General features: G+C 51.9%; 2 protein-coding genes across 14 annotated transcripts in view; both read right to left on the bottom strand.

Moving 5' to 3' along the window:
- Nucleotides 1-8,181, bottom strand: part of Pnpla6 (patatin like phospholipase domain containing 6) — a 30,209-nt gene extending 22,028 nt beyond the window's left edge. For 2 of the 13 annotated variants that reach the window (XM_052754652.1, XM_052754642.1), the window contains exons 1-10: nt 7,193-8,181; nt 6,985-7,044; nt 6,803-6,868; nt 6,389-6,476; nt 6,159-6,241; nt 5,906-6,003; nt 1,225-1,365; nt 973-1,132; nt 462-542; nt 180-308 (exon numbers count right to left, since the gene is read on the bottom strand). In XM_052754652.1, the coding sequence (XP_052610612.1) occupies nt 180-308; nt 462-542; nt 973-1,132; nt 1,225-1,365; nt 5,906-6,003; nt 6,159-6,241; nt 6,389-6,476; nt 6,803-6,868; nt 6,985-7,008 (870 nt within the window). In that variant the 5' untranslated portion in view covers nt 7,009-7,044; nt 7,193-8,181. Of the gene's footprint in view, nt 1-179; nt 309-461; nt 543-972; nt 1,133-1,224; nt 1,366-5,905; nt 6,004-6,158; nt 6,242-6,388; nt 6,758-6,802; nt 6,869-6,984; nt 7,048-7,192 lie in introns of those variants that run through there. The other 11 variants (XM_052754646.1, XM_052754644.1, XM_052754645.1 and 8 more) reach the window with 11 other exon arrangements.
- Nucleotides 8,182-8,292: 111 nt separating this feature from the next.
- Nucleotides 8,293-15,383, bottom strand: part of Mcoln1 (mucolipin TRP cation channel 1) — an 8,881-nt gene continuing 1,790 nt past the window's right edge. The window contains exons 3-12 of the mRNA XM_052754732.1: nt 14,754-14,939; nt 14,424-14,520; nt 14,157-14,256; nt 13,042-13,148; nt 12,780-12,929; nt 12,436-12,537; nt 11,555-11,677; nt 10,811-11,026; nt 8,603-8,733; nt 8,293-8,514 (exon numbers count right to left, since the gene is read on the bottom strand). Of these exons, the coding sequence (XP_052610692.1) occupies nt 8,478-8,514; nt 8,603-8,733; nt 10,811-11,026; nt 11,555-11,677; nt 12,436-12,537; nt 12,780-12,929; nt 13,042-13,148; nt 14,157-14,256; nt 14,424-14,520; nt 14,754-14,939 (1,249 nt within the window). The 3' untranslated portion in view covers nt 8,293-8,477. The remainder of the gene's footprint in view (nt 8,515-8,602; nt 8,734-10,810; nt 11,027-11,554; nt 11,678-12,435; nt 12,538-12,779; nt 12,930-13,041; nt 13,149-14,156; nt 14,257-14,423; nt 14,521-14,753; nt 14,940-15,383) is intronic.

The following is a 15,383-nucleotide window of genomic DNA, read 5'->3' as shown; positions in this document are numbered from 1 at the left end:
GAGGGGAGCGGTCGGACAAGTGAGCAGTCAGCATCAGCAGCCTCCGCGGAGGTCTGCTGCTCAGGAGTGATAAGCAACAAGTCCCGCCGATCCACCACAGCACTGATGCCTGGGATAGGTGGGGTGGGTACAGGGTGGGGTGTTCTGCCGCCCACGGAGGAGGTGAAGGGCCAGCTGACCTGTACCACTCGTACTAAGCTCTCAGGGTACTTGGTGAAGACCGCCGAGAAGGCTTCCACCGGGAGTCTCAGCACCGTGGAGTCCCGGGCAGCCCTAGCTGACACAGTCCGCTGGGGGTGCTGGTGACCCTGGGAGGTGTGTGGGAAGAGGAGGTAAGATCAAGCTCGGGGAGCCCACTCCCTGCTCCTTGCAGCCCTCCTGGTTCAAGTGACCATGGGCAGCATCAGAGCTCATGAAATGGGGACTCCCACCCCTCTCCCCGGCATGGAACTGCCACTCACAGTGATGACGTCAAGGATGCTCAGAAGGCTGTTGACGCTGTCTCCAGGGACGACTTCCTTCACCACACATTCCTTCCCGTCCTGAGACACAGAGGCCATTGACCAGTGCTAGCCGCCTCCCAGTGGCTGGCACTGGACCTCACTTCTGATTCACCACAGTAATAACCGAACTCACCAACCTCCTAGCCAGGTGCTGTTTCCTGCACATCATTCCTTGTCCCTCTGTGTGGACCTCCCCAAATGATCACTCAGTCCTCTGATACTTTTATAGCACTAGAACTAGAACCCAGGGCCCTGCACATACCAGGCAAGTACTCACCAGCGAGCACTTCACCGGGGGATTCCAGGTAGAGTCTCTACTACTGAGCCACACCTGCTGTCCCTCCATTGAGCTCCACACTAAGCCATCATTAACCTCACTTCTGACCACACACTTTCAAAGGCAGTGTCCAACTCCAGGAGAAGCGCCCAGTGCCCACCCTCCCACAGTGGCCCTGTGGGGTCCACTCACAGGTCCTGGCAGACACAGCTCCAGTAGCCCATCTTGAACCACGTAGATGCTGGCATCTGGCTGACCAGGCCGGAAGACGTAGTCCCCCTGCCCAAGACGCTGGAAAACCATGTGCCGGCAGAGCTCCAGGAAGAGTGGCTTCTCAAAGTGACCCAGCACCCTGCAGGACGGGCAGAGAGAGAGAGGGTGGGGGAGGTCCCGGCAGCCCCGGGCCCTGCAGGAACCTCAGGACATCCAGACCCTGACACTTACCGGACATTCTTGAGCATGTAGAGCACCTCAGAGGGCAGGTGGGAATTGGCCAGGTCGCCCTCTGTGAGGTCAGCCTCCAGCACCGAAGGTGGAGGCTCCTTCCGCTGGAGGGTTGGAGTCTCCTTCTGGATCCGCAAGATCCTGATGGGAAGAGGGGTTATCAGTGGTTCTCAACCTTCAAGACAGTTCCCCATGTGGTGACCTCGAACTGTAACATTATTTTCACTGCTACTTCATAACTGTAATTTTGCTACTGTTAGGAATTGTAAATACTTGTGCTTTCTGATGGTCTTAGGCGACCCCCGTGAAAGGACAGTTTGACCCCCAAAGGGGTCGCGGCCCACAGTTTGAGAACTGCTGGGTTAGAGGGCTGACAGAAGGCTCAGGAACCCATTTACCCCTTCCCTCTGGTTTATACAGAGCAAATTCCAGCCCACTGCCAGATCAGGCCCTCTACTTACTTTTATGATTAAAGTTTTATTAGCACACTGCCATGTTAATTCATGCATGTGTTACTTATTACCTCTTACTTCAAAGGCAGAGTTGAGTAGCCAGCACGGAGACTGTATATGCCCCACAAAGCCTAAAATGTTTACTATATGCCCTTTTACAGAGTATATATATGGTGTAAACTTCAGGAACTTTCTTCTCCAAGTCATAGGGCTCTGGAATGGACCTTTTAGTTTCTCAGGGGTTATTTTATTCATTCTCACCCATATATCTAATGTACTTTAATCATACCCTCCATTAGCCTCTCTAACCCTCTCCTTTCTGCCAACCCCTTCTTTTTGGGAAGTCCCCTTCCTACTTTTGTGGGGTGTCTTGTTTGTTTTTGTGGCCCACTGAATTTAATTAGGGGTGCCTGCATGAGCATGGGTTAGGGGTTATTTACTTGAACAAAGGCAACTTCCCAGTGGCTACACCATTGAGGACCATGGCTCAAAGCAATCACTGACAGCCCATACCTCCTCCAGGAGGGGTGGAGCCTCATGAACCCTCCCCTGGACTCTGCAGTCTCAATGAGACTCCTGATGGCAGTCAGGGAGATGGCTCAGTGGAGAATACTTGCTGTACAAACTTGAGGACTTGAGTTTAATCCCCGGCACCCACGTGTCTGAAAGCTCAGTGTAGGTGGCAGTGGTGACAGGCAGGCCTCTAGGGCTCCCTGGCCAGCCAGTCTAGCCAAAGGCATGAGCTGTAAGTACAGCGAGAGCCCAGTCTCGAGGGAATAAGGCAGAGAGCAACTGAGCAGCGCACCTGATGTTCTCCTCTGTGCACCCACACACACGGTGCACACACCACACACACCTATACACTAAATTAATTAGTTAAAAAGAAAAGGCAGGGGCTGGAGAGATGGCTCAGAGGTTAAGAGCAGTCGGTACTGCTCTTCCAGAGGTCCTGAGTTCAATTCCCAGCACCCACATGGTGGCTCACAACCATCTGTAATGAAATCTGGTGCCCTCTTCTGTGTACATAATAAATAAATAAATAAATCTTTAAAAAAAAAAAAAAAGAAAGAAAAGGCAGAGCCGGGCAGTGGTGGCCCACGCCTTTAATCCCAGCACTCGGGAGGCAGAGGCAGGCGGATCTCTGTGAGTTCCAGGCCAGCCTGGGCTACAGAGCGAGATCCAGGACAGGACCAAAACTACACAGAGAAACACTGTCTCGAAACACACACACGAAAGAAAGAAAGAAAGAAAAAGAAAGGAAGGAAGGAAGAAAGAAAGAAAGGCAGAAAAGGGAAAGAGAAGAGAAGGAAAGGAAAAAGAATGAGAAAAATAAAAGACCCATGAGAGAGCCTCCTCTTAGGTCTTAATGAATGAACCTCTGTAGCTTTTCTGATGGCAACAGATGAGAGCCTGAGCTAGCCCTCCTCCAGTGTTGAGAGCCTGAGCTAGCCCTCCTCCAGTGTTGAGAATACAGTTACAGCAGTTCTGCTAAGAACTTGGGGGAACTCCTGTGAATCACAGTGGCTGTAGGACAAGCCCCTTGACCAGCATGAGAGTCTTGGGATAGACCCTCTCATTTGAGCTAAATTCTGTGATATGGAGAAACCCAGATAGACCTCTTTGTCTTGTTGGTAGTTTTAGACAGTGTCTCATCTAGCTCAAGCTGGCTCCAAACTTGGCTAATAGTCAATGCTGACCTTGAACTCCCAATCTTCCTGCCTCTGCCTCCTGAGTATAGAGACAGCAGGTGTGCGCCACAGCATACCAGGCTCGGATAGAATTCTTCTATGAAGGAGATCTGAAGCCTTTCCCGGGCTCACAGTTCTGAGATAATCGTCCTGAACTCACAAAGACATCAGGGTAGTGTCTTACCATTATATGGTTACCACAGACAATTCATGGTGCAGAAACACTAGAGATACACTTTGGCTTGTGTGTGTGTGTGTGTGTGTGTGTGTGTGTGTGTGTGTGTGTGTGTGTGAAGACAACCTCAGCTGTTGCTCCTCAGATGCTATCCACCTGTTTGAGACAGGGTCTCTCAGTGGTGTGGAGCTCACCAAGTAGGCTGTGCTGGCCAGTCAGCGAGACCTAGGGATTCGCTTGTGTCCACTTCCCCAGTGTGGAGATGACAACTGAGCTACCATGCCCAGCCCCCCCGTTTAATGTGGGTTCTGAGGATCAGACACGGATACTGAAGCTTGCAAGGCAAGTCCTCTACCAACACGAGCCGCCTCCCCAGCCTGATCATAACAAACCAGAAACAAACAGCCCTTCTACCCAATCATAGAAAGCTCTGTAATTCCATGGTTTATCACTGAGTTCAAGGATGGCCCCTGGTGTTAAATACACCCTTGAGAAAGACCTTCAGGTGGACCTCCTGGTGCAAGAAGATCCCAGAACCATCTCCTCATTTACAGAGATCCCTGAAAGAGCCTTCTCAAAGACACCGACAAACATCCAAGACAACCTTCCTATGTTTGTTTTTTCCTTCCTTCCTTCTTTCCTTCCTTCCTTGCTTTGCTTTTTCAAGACAGGGTTTCTCTGTGTAACAGCCTTATCTGTCCTGGAACTCGCTCTGTAAACCAGGCTGACCTCAAACTCATAGAGCTCTGCCTGCCTCTGCCTCCCAAGTGCTCAATTACAGGTGTGCGCCACCATCCAGCTCCGTCCTATTTCTAATGCAAAGGAATTATTTTCTTAAAAATGTTAACTTGTATTTGTTTGTTTATCCACTTGTGTCTGTGTAGGTTAGAGGACAGACAGCTGGCAGGAGTCAGTTTTCTCCTTCCCCCACGTGGGTTCCAGGGGTGGAGCTCATGTCTTCAGACTCAGCAGCAAGTGCCTTACCCACTGTGCCATCCCACCGGCCCACACAGGAAGAAGGCAAACATGATGGGCACAGGCCTGTCATTCCAGGTACTCAGGAGGCTGAGACAGAAGGATCACACGTTCAAGACCCGCCTGGGCTACAGAGAAAATTCAAGGCTAGCCTGGATAACCTAGCAACACCTTGTCTCAAAAAAAGAGTACAGGGCTTGAGTGTGGCTCACTGGTAGAAATGCTTGCCTAGCATGGCCACGTTTCTGAGTCTGATATTGTGTACAAAGTAAATTAAATAAGCTCAATAAAACAGATAAGTAGTGCTAGCAAGATGGCTCATGGGTAAAGGCACTTTCTGCCAAGCTTGACAACCTGAGCTCAATCCTGGGATTCCCATGGTGGAAGGAGAAAACCAATCGCCATACACATGCTATGACATGTGCACCTCCACATTAAACACACGAATAGTAAATAAATAAACTTTAAGTCAAGTAGGGGCTAGGGATATAGCTCAGCGGCAGAATGCTTGCTGCAAAAATGAATGAATGAATGAATGAATGAATGAATGAATGGGGATGTGGCTCAGTTGGTAGGCTACACAAAATTCCTTGAGCTTAATTCTCTGGACCATATTAAGCCAGGCATGGTGACACACACCTATAATCCCATCACAAAGGAGAACCATGAGTCAATGCTAGTCTTGACTATATAGAAAGTTCCAGGCCAGCTTGGACTAAATGAGACCTTTTCTCAAAAAACAAAACAAACCCAAGCAAACAACAACAACAACAACAACAACAACAACAACAACACACACACACACACATACACCCCTTAAGATAGCTCCCAGGGGAACAACACAGACACTCAAGAGAGATGCTCTCCTGTATGGATAGAGTGATGCCCCTGGAGAATCGTCAAACAGCCCCTCTAGCTAGCCATGAAAACATCTGAGATAACTGCAATAAGTCACTTTGAATAAACTCTCCAATATGGCAAGTCACCAGGTGTAGATACCTAAATATACGGCAGATAGGCTTCAGGGGCAGGCGAACGTTATTGAAACAAACCTCAAGCCACAGGCTTGCCCACACCAAGCCAAGTGAGAGCTCTGAGATGTCCCTCTGATGTGGAAAGATTTCCAAGACAGTCCATATTTTTTGTTTTGTTTTGTTTTTTCGAGACAGGGTTTCTCTGTGTAGTTTTGGAGCCTGTCCTGGATCTCGCTCTGTAGACCAGGCCGGCCTCGAACTCACAGAGATCTGCCTGTCTCTGCCTCCCGAGTGCTGGGATTAAAGCCGTGCGCCACCACCGCCCGGCTGCCAGTCCATGTGTTTAAATAACTCCGAGGTACAGGTGTGAGTTGACCCCTGCCCAGCACTCGGTACGATACCCAGTGCCAGCCTTACTTCTTGGCAATGTTAAGCATCTTCAGCTTCTTCTTCATGCGGGGCCGGGAAGTGGTGGAGACCGATGTGTCCACCAGGGAAGAAGTGGACTGTGATACCTGGGAGAATTAAGAATGTGAGGTCAGTTGGAGAAAGAGGAAGGGCAGGTCCAAGGGGACCTTAATAAAGGCAGAGGTGTCCACTGGTAAGTGTAAATAGGAAAAGGGCCGGGCTTCTGTGGCCAGCCAGGCCAGCAGGAGGTCCTGGAACTCACCTTCCGCATAATCTTCCGGCCATAGAAAAGCACTTTGTCCCGCTTCCGGAACCGATACCGGGGGCCCTCCGGGGCTGGAGTTTCTGGGGATAGGTGGGAGAGAAGGGAGGGGGCTCTGAGCTCCGGGCAGGCTCCAGCAAATCCCCACCCCTGCCGCCTGGGCTCTCCGGGTATTGCAGCTCCCTCTCCATCCCTACTGCCTTCCCCCAGAGGGGCCCTTCAATCCTCACTCTGCACCCGCAGCCTCCGCACCACCAAGAGAATCAGCACAGCGGTGACCAGCACCGCCACTCCGGCCCCGATCATCACGCCCAGCACCTGAGGGACGAACGGCACAGGCTGGGCACCGCATATCCGTCTCGCCAAGCTCTCCTCCAGGGCCTTTCGAATCACCTCGGCCCCGGAGGAGGTCGTATTCAGTTCATGACTCGGTGTGCCCATCTGCAGAATGGGTTAATGCAGGTTCCCTTCCCACCCCCCACGGGGGGAGCGACGGACTCTCCCTTGAGTCTTGGTGTCCTGCGATGCATGCCGGGAAACGTAGTTTCGCCTGCACATACATCGTTCCCGAAGAGAGAATCGCGCGGCGCACAGCAAAGCCCACTGGGAGTTGTAGTCCGGTGCACAAATTCCCCGACCCTTACCATTCCGGTTTGCAGTGGGGCCTCCATTGGTTGTTGACTAGGTAGCAGGTCTGATAACCTGCAGTCCTGGAAATCGAGGAGCAGAAGGGACCAGAGCAAGACGTCAATCAAGCCTACCCAGCCCCGAACACAGGATCTTTCCCCCGCCCCATCTCTTCTCACAAGCCACGCCCCCTAGATACCTTTGGCCTGGGTGACTTCTCCATTCGCCGGGGTTGGGGTGGGAGCAGTTAGAGGGGGTGCTGCTGGACAGAGGGATGGGGCAAATTGACCTCCCAGCCCGCATCTAGGGGTGAGACCAGCCCCCAGCTCCTTGTCTGACCCCCTTCACTTATACATAAAGACCGACCAGACTCCCCAGCACACTCATCTGCACCTAATGGCACTCACATCAACAGCTCCCCGGCAGGTGCCCTTAGGCCATGGTCTCTTCCGAAAGTGGTTCCTTCCTTAGCCTTGGCTCTTCGTAGGATCTGACCAGTCCTGACTAACCAACCCTCAGACTGGATGCTCTCCTACACCGGGTAAAGACTTTATGTTCCGCTCCAGGAAAAAACAGGACCCGTAAGCCGAGGCAACAACTGGACTCTGGGCTCCTGCCCCAAGCCTGCCCCATCGAGGAATGTGGGAGCTGGGTCATGGAGCAACACTGCCCCGAACTCTTGGAAAGGGGGCCCTGAGGCCCTCGGGGTGGGATGAGCTCCCAAAGTGTTACAGGTTTAAGCTTGCAGGTTTAACTGTCAGGAAACAGGAGAGTTACGGTGCGGAGCATCCCTGGGATTAGTGGAATGATGCAGGAGGTGTAACCAGGGACGCCGGAATTGGGGGAGGGTAGGAGGGGCGGCGCATTGGAAAGTTACTGAGATATTCGGAGGTACACACAACTGCTAACGAAAAGTCTAGGTGTTGGGAGGACACCTGAGCTTCCCGGAAGATACTGAGGGAAGACGGAACGCTACCGGGACTCTTCGGGGACGCTGGGGATCTTTTTGATACCTTAGACTATTAATTGGAATTTAGAGGTATCACAGAACCCTGAGATGTTACCTGGAAAATTGTTAGACTGACTACTCCCCTTCCGTACTCCAGGATGCACCTGGCTACCGAAGCGGAAACACTGGGGCAAGGAACTCAGGCATGGGGGTGGGGTGGGAGCATCGGAAAGTCGGGACCTACCCGGAATCAGAGGACAAATCGATCCGGGGCAAAGCTGAAGCTCGCTAACGGTCCTCGAAGGGACACCCTTGCTCAGTCGATGGAAACTCGGATCACCCAGGAGTTGCATCCAGTGTCCACCCAGCGTTGGCCAACACCCCTAGTTTTCCGTCCGCTGCCGCAGACGCGGCACCTTTAAATTATTCCACTGCAGGGCCCGCCCCAGCTCCGCCTCCCGCCATGCTTGGAAGGTCGCCCTGCGCCAGCCATGCCTAGTGTGGCAGCCTCTTAAAGGAGCTGGTGAAAACGCTGCCCTCCCGCCACAAATTAGATCATCACGTTTATGTTCCCTTTTATTTAACAGCCCCCCACATGCCCTCCCTTCCCCAGTGTCCGATTCGACCAGCCCAAGCCCTCACAAGGCCTGTCAGAAGCAGATCTTTAAAAGCAAGTTCTAAAAATAAATAAGCTGGGGTGCCAGGAGAACAGGGGATACGGTCTAGGGGCAATCATCTTGGAATCAGTTCACCAGCAGCGAATGGTCCTCCGGGGAGTCCCTGGAAGAGAAGGGAAGTGGGAAGAAGGGATCTCTCTGCCACACACCCTAGGCTGTAAGAATCTACGACCCAGATGTGGGGCACCAACCTCCCACAGCAGCAGAGCAGGCTGCAAGCTGAGCCACTTCCTCGACGGAACTTGCCAGACGTGGGACTATCCTGGCATTGTTCGATGTAGGCCTGGAGCTCACTCTTCTCTGTGCCAGTACCTCCCGGGTGCTGGGGAGAGATGATCCCCCAAAACCCAGCATGAAAGTTGGTCCTGACCTCCAAGCTCTTCAGGTGCAGTCAACTGCGTGGGTATTCCACTGTTTCTCTGATGTGACTACCTGGGGTCTTACTGCTGGACCTTGTGGCTTGCTTCACTGTAGAAACCTTTCCCATCCCTGGATGTGGCCACGGGTCTCTCAGGTTTATTGGTTTAGTTAGTGCCCTGTGCCGCAGGCCAGGAGCCTAGACTGGGTATTTAGCAATCTATCTCTGGAGTTGGAACAAGATAACTCACAGCTGTGGATATAAGGCCTGAACTCGCACATTCAAGGGTGCTGTATGCGTGTGATATCTGAGTGCTCCAGCAAGACTCCAGGTGGCTGTTTGGGGCCTGGGTGACAGTAATATACCTGTGGGATGGCTATAGATCATCCATGGGGGAAAGAGTGCACACCTCTGCTACCTACCAGTGACACAGAATGAGGCATGGTCCCAGGAAAATCTTCCTCCCATGACTTCCACTATTTCCAAGCCCTTTCTGGCTACCAAGTCTTTGGATCTTCCTCTCTATAAGCATCCTCTCCCTTGGGCTCCCATCTCCCAATCTAGAATTCTTAGGAGACAAGGGGAATGTTCTAAGCAGCCACCTAGCCACACTGGCTTTTGGATACTTATGTGTATTTGCTTTGTCTGGGTATGTGTGTTTAGCTACTGTGTCTTCCGGGGTGCTAGGAAAAAGTAGTTTTCCTGCAGGCTGTGGGAGGCTGAATGGGAGAAGGACAAGAGTACTCTGTGGGGTGGCAGGGAGATTCACTCAGCAAACTTGTCCTATGGAGTGTGGGGCACACTGGGTGTCAAGTGGTCACCATTCACCTAGTGCTAGCGCGGAAATGAGTAGTGCATGGACAGGTATAAAGGGAGCGTGGAAGGTTGCAGAAGGACCTGATGTGGCTGGGTATTAGGAATATGAGTAGTAAGTGCATGGACAGGTATAAAGGGAGCGTGGAAGGTTGCAGAAGGACCTGATGTGGCTGGGTATTAGGAATATGAGTAGTAAGTGCATGGACAGGTATAAAGGAAGCGTGAAAGGTTGCAGAAGGACCTGATGTGGTTGGGTATTAGGGTAGGAAAAGCTTCTCAGCTGGAGAGGTGACTGCACAGCATTTGGGAAGCCCTGGGTGCCATGCCCAGCACCACATACACTTGATGGGTGGTAAGCATCTAGCTAAAGGCCCAGCACTCAGGTGGTGGAAGCAGGACAGAAGTTCAAGGTCATCCTCCAAGGAAAGATCTTAACAGGCCTGCGAGATGGCTCAGAGGGTAAATGAAAATGCCTCCACCAAACCTGATGACTTCACATGGTGGAAGGAGAGAACTGACTTCCACAAAGTCGATCTCCAAACACACTGTGCTGATGCACAACCCCCTCCTACCTCCAAATAAGTAAATGGTTAAAAAAGATCATATGGGGAAGGCCAGTGAGATGGCTCAGCAGGTAGAGGCACTTGAGTTCAGGTCTATGACCCATGTGGTGAAAGGAGAGAACCAGTTCCAGCAGGTTGTTCTCTGACCTCCACACATGTAACAAGATGTGTGTGTACGTAGGCGTGTGTGCGCGCACACACACACACACAGAGGACAGAGAGACAGAGAGAGAGAGAGAGAGAGAGAGAGAGAGAGAGAGAGAGAGAGAGAGAGAGAGAGACAGAGAGACAGAGACAGAGACAGAGACAGAAAGAGACAGAGAGACAGAGAAAGACAGAGAGAGAGTAAATAAAATATATCTTTTTGTCCCCCAGCAGGAGACAGGAACCTGTCCTTTCCCGCCCATCCAGCTGAATGCAGTTGTGATGTGTCCTAGGCTTCTCTTTCAGAATGACCCCAACAACTCCAACTAACCCCAAACCCAGTTCCAGCCCGCTCTCTCCTTGGACTTCACAAAGCCTCTGAGTTTTCCCTGCTCCACCTACTGTGACCCCAGGACAACTCTGTGAAGCCAGGCAGCCCTTGGAACTCAGGGCTGAAAATGTTCAGGGGAGGGGAGAGGGAAAAACAGATTCCCAGGAGGAGGGTAAAGGTGGCCGACCTTGATGGTGTCGTAGGCGCCCGTGATGAGTGCGATGAAGAGACTCAGCACCATGTAGATGAAGAGGCTGATGAAGGAGTAGAGGTAGAGCTGGGAGAAGAGCCACACCAGGCTACTGCGGCCCTGCTGGGCCTGCATGGCTGCGAACGTCACAAACATGTCGTCCCCGTTGATGAGAGAGAACAGACACTCGGAAACCATGGACAGCGAGCGGAACTGCAGGCAGTGAGGTAGGCAAAGAGGATAGGTGTGACCAGGCTCACCAGGGATCAGTGGGCAGAATGACGGGCAGCTGGGCCCACCTGAGGGTAATCATCAATGCCAAGGTCATGGGGTTAACAGATGTGGCTGAATATGATGGCACATACTTTAATCCCAGCATTCTGGAGGCATGCATGTCTGTGAGTTTGAGGCGAGCCTGGCTAGCCTGGTTTATATGGTGAGCTCCAGGATAGTCATGGCTATCTATACTAAGTAACTTTTTAGAAATGACAGTAAAGGCTGACCTCTGGCTTCCACATACATGTGCATAGTATATGTACACACGCACTCACACGCACTCACACATTTACTTACACAAATGAGAAAACAAAACCTACAAGTCTGTAGGTGTCGTACCAGAGGTCAAGGTGGGTCTTTCAGGTCATCGGGTCAACAACTAAGAGACCAGAGGCTGGGCGGGGGGTGGGAGCCTGGGGCCCTTTGATGGCAGTTCACAAACACAGCCCCCCCAGTAGCCCATACCTTCACGTGGTAGGGTCCCAGGACAATCCAGCCACAGAAGCAATAGCCCAGGTAGATGACAGCCACACAGCAACAGAAACGCATGACACTGGGCAGTGCCACCCTCAGCGTGGCAATCAGGATCTGCAGAGGGCCAAGGGGACCACAGTGAAGGCAATGCTCACAACCCAGCTAGCTCTCAGACGGCAGGGAGGACCTCACCACTGTGGCCAGGAGGGCTGCTGAGAGTTTAGATAGGGCAGGACCCACCTGGGAGGAGCCTGGGACATACCACAGCTGGACTCAGCTGGATGGGCAAGTAGGGACAGGCTCCTGTGGTCCTGCCCAGGTACAAGGATTCGTGTGTCTGTGGTAGGTGGGTATAAGAAAGAGATTTGTGGTTTGGTAATGGAGCTCAGTTGTAGAGTGCCCAGTATGCATGGGGCCTTGAGTTTGATCCTTGGCACTACATAGAACCAAACAATGGCATACAGCTGTCATTCCAGCACTTGGGAGGTGGAAAGCAGGAAAATCAGGAGTTCAAGGTTATCCTCAGCTATGTAGCAAGGCCAGCCTGGGTTACATGAGACCTTGTCTTAAAAAAAAAAAAAAGCCAGGCAGTGGTGGCACACGCCTTTAATCCCAGTACTCAGGAGGCAAAGGCAAGTGGGTCTCTGTGAGTTCAAGGCCAGACTGGTCTACGGAGCAAGTTCCAGGACAGCCAGGGCTACACAGAGAAACCCTGCCTCAAAAAGTTTAAAAAAATAAAAAATACAGGAAGAAGAAGGAGGCTTGTGGTGGGTACAGAATGGCGGAATCAATGGCTGCTTTGCGTTTTTGGGCTTGTTTGGGAGGCTTGGGGCACATTCTACCCAGGGGTGGCTCAGGGGCAGGAGACTCACGTTGTACTTGTGGAAAAAAGTCAGGTAGCGGATGACACCAACCCAGACGAGCAGCGTGGAAGTACCCAAAAGGATGCTGCAGACGTCATAGCTTGCGAGGTTCTGTGGGCAAGAGTGAGGGATGAAGTGGGTGGTGGCACACGCCGGCAGGATTTGCTGAAGGAGGCGGAGGCAGGAGGATCATGAGTTCCAGGCCAGCCTGGGGTTATTGGCTGAGCGATTACCCACTACAGAGGGATCAACTCATAGTCATACTCTACCTGGGGGGAAGGTGGCCCCCAAACAGGCAAAGGCCTGGAGACAGAGACAGGGCCCCGAGAGCAGGGCACTGGCAGGACTCATACCTTTGCCTCGATGCCGATCTTCATGACAGTCCCCGAGATGGTAAGCACATCACTGGTAACCAATAGGATGTACCAGCCATTAACGAACTCCAGACGTTCCCACAAGCTGATTTCCCGACCCCGCCGCCGCCACATGAATGCAACAAACTCCTGTGGGAGGAGCCCACGTGAGGGTCTGTCTAGAACCATTAGGCCATCACTCCCACCATGGCCCCAGGGCTGGGCAAGGCGGGCACCAGCGCTCGTGACACCAGGGGCTCACGTTCTGCAGCAGGAAGCCACGTAGCAGTGAGCGGGCACACAGCAAGAAAGACAGGGAGCAGGTGAGGATGACCACCACATCAAATAGAAGCCGGAAGCTGTTGTCTCCTGCAGGAAGGAGGGTGGGTCCCATCAAAACTCACATGGGGCCATAAGAGACTGGCGCTAAGGGTTGGGCCAGGGAAGGAGTCCTGGGGGAGGGGGGGAGGGTGTGTGTGTGTGTGTATATATAGCTGGTTTATGGCTATCACACTTAAGGGTTCCCTAGCATGGAGAGTGTCAAAATCCCTGATGAACACTGGTATGGAGCACACTTTTTTTTTTTTCAGTGTTAAGCCAAACACTCTACCACTAAAATACATTCCTACCCTGTTTTGTTTTGTTGTTTGTCTCAGAGACAGGATCTCATATCCCAGGCTGATCTCAAACGTACTATGTAGTCAAGGCTGGTCTTGAATTCAGCCTCCAGAGTACTGGGATTACACGAAAACTAATTTTAAAGAATGCAAAGCATTGAGAATTGAACATAGGGCCTCATATCTGCTAGGAATTACTGTTACTGAGCTACATGTCCAGCCCATTTTGTTTTGTTTTATTTTGAGATAGGGTCTTGAATAGCACAGGGTAACCTGGAATTTACTGTGTAGACAGGACAACCTTGAGCTCCTAATCTTGGTGCTGTGAGTATAGGGGGAAAAATATATATATATATTATTTAGTGCTGGGGACTAAACCTAAGGCCTTGAGCATGCTAGGCAACCATTGTATCACTGAGCTACATGCCCAGTCATCTTCTTTTGCTTTAAGATAAGGTCTTTAAATTGCCCAGGCTGCCTTTGAACTCACTCTGTAGCCCAGTAGCCCAGGCAGACTTTGAATTTGTTATCATCTTACATCATCCTCCTAAATAGTTGGGATTACAGGCCTGAGCTCCTTGACTGGGCTCAGGACACTCCCAGGCAGGTCAAGGTGCCTGATCAACACTGGTCTGGGGTTCACAGGCAAGGCATGGAAGGTAAGGGGCCCTGGATAGAACTATAGGAGGCCCAGGAAATGCCTGGGAGAGTCAGGACTGTTCTTGGAGTGGTGGGGGCGTCTGAGGGTAGGATAGTTTACCATGTCTGGAGACACTGGGGTGTTTACACTCCTGGATGTGGGCCTGGGTCTCCAGGCGGATAGGAATTCGCCCACTGTGTGCTTTATTGTCAAACGTGATCTGAGGGGGTAAAAGCAGAGTAAGCCTGAGCAACCCCAAGCACCAACCCCCAGGTCCCACGACAGATGGTCCAGGTCCTAGTCTCCAGCCCATCACTCTCATACCACCTTGGGTGAATGCTCCTCGGATGCCCCTTACCCGGGCAGGGGGACCACCCGTTTGCTCACCTGGACACTGAAGGTGTAACAGTCTGGGATCTCATTGTTGATGAGGCTCTGCAGGTTAATTGTCTTCAGCTGGAAGTGGATGGTGACGTTGATCAGCCTATTGGGGGAGGCTTGGGTGAGGGGCAGGGGCCCGATGTCAGTCGCTCCTTTCCTGTGCTGACTCTGCAGCTAGCCCATCGGGTCACTGTGTGGTAGCCTCACCACCCCCCACCAACTCCATGAAAGTGGCCTCAGATCCAGACGTCTGGACCCTTGTCACTTTCACCCACCCACCCTCAGCTGGACCCTTGAGCCCCTCCAGGAATCAGCCCCAAGAGGAAAGGGCAATACTTGTGGAATTTCAGTGTGAGGTTCTTGTAACTGGTGCTGCTATCCAAGAAATCCAAGTCCTCAATGGGGATGTCGGGGGGTCTGTCAGGAGGATCCACCTGGATACAGTCTGAAGACAGGAAGTCACGGAAAGGGCTCAGGGAGCAGGGAGGCCCAGGCCCGTCTCCCACAGTCCCGTCAGGGCTTCTTCACGGTATCAGCTCTCACTTTATGCTTTATTGCTTTTTTCCAGCACTAGGGATCAAGCCTAGAATTTGTGTGCTAGGCCAGAGTCCACCAAAGCTACACCTCCAGCCCTTCCCTTCACACTTAACCTCCTGCTGCCTCCACCCACACCAGGGTATGATCTACCTTATGCTCTACAGAGACCACAGCGTTCCACAGGCCCTCCAAAAGTTCAGGGAGTGGATGATACTCAAGACAATGCCTGGCTCTTCCTGTGGCATGTATTTCACTAAGCATGCTGCATATGTCAAATTACTCATGTTTATACAATCTGATCACATAGACAGACAACTGACAAGGTCAGGATTTTAGATCTTTTTTTCTATTTTCCTTTTTTCCACAGCCTCGCCTTTAGCCCCTCACTGGGGGATTCTAGGCGGGCTCTCTATTGCTGAGACATATTTC

Source organism: Peromyscus californicus, unplaced genomic scaffold, assembly GCF_007827085.1.
Source record: "Peromyscus californicus insignis strain IS unplaced genomic scaffold, ASM782708v3 Scaffold_2__1_contigs__length_46816999, whole genome shotgun sequence".
Lineage (NCBI taxonomy): Eukaryota > Metazoa > Chordata > Mammalia > Rodentia > Cricetidae > Peromyscus > Peromyscus californicus.
Note: the sequence above shows the minus strand (reverse complement) of the source record. Positions and strands in the feature narration are given on the sequence as shown.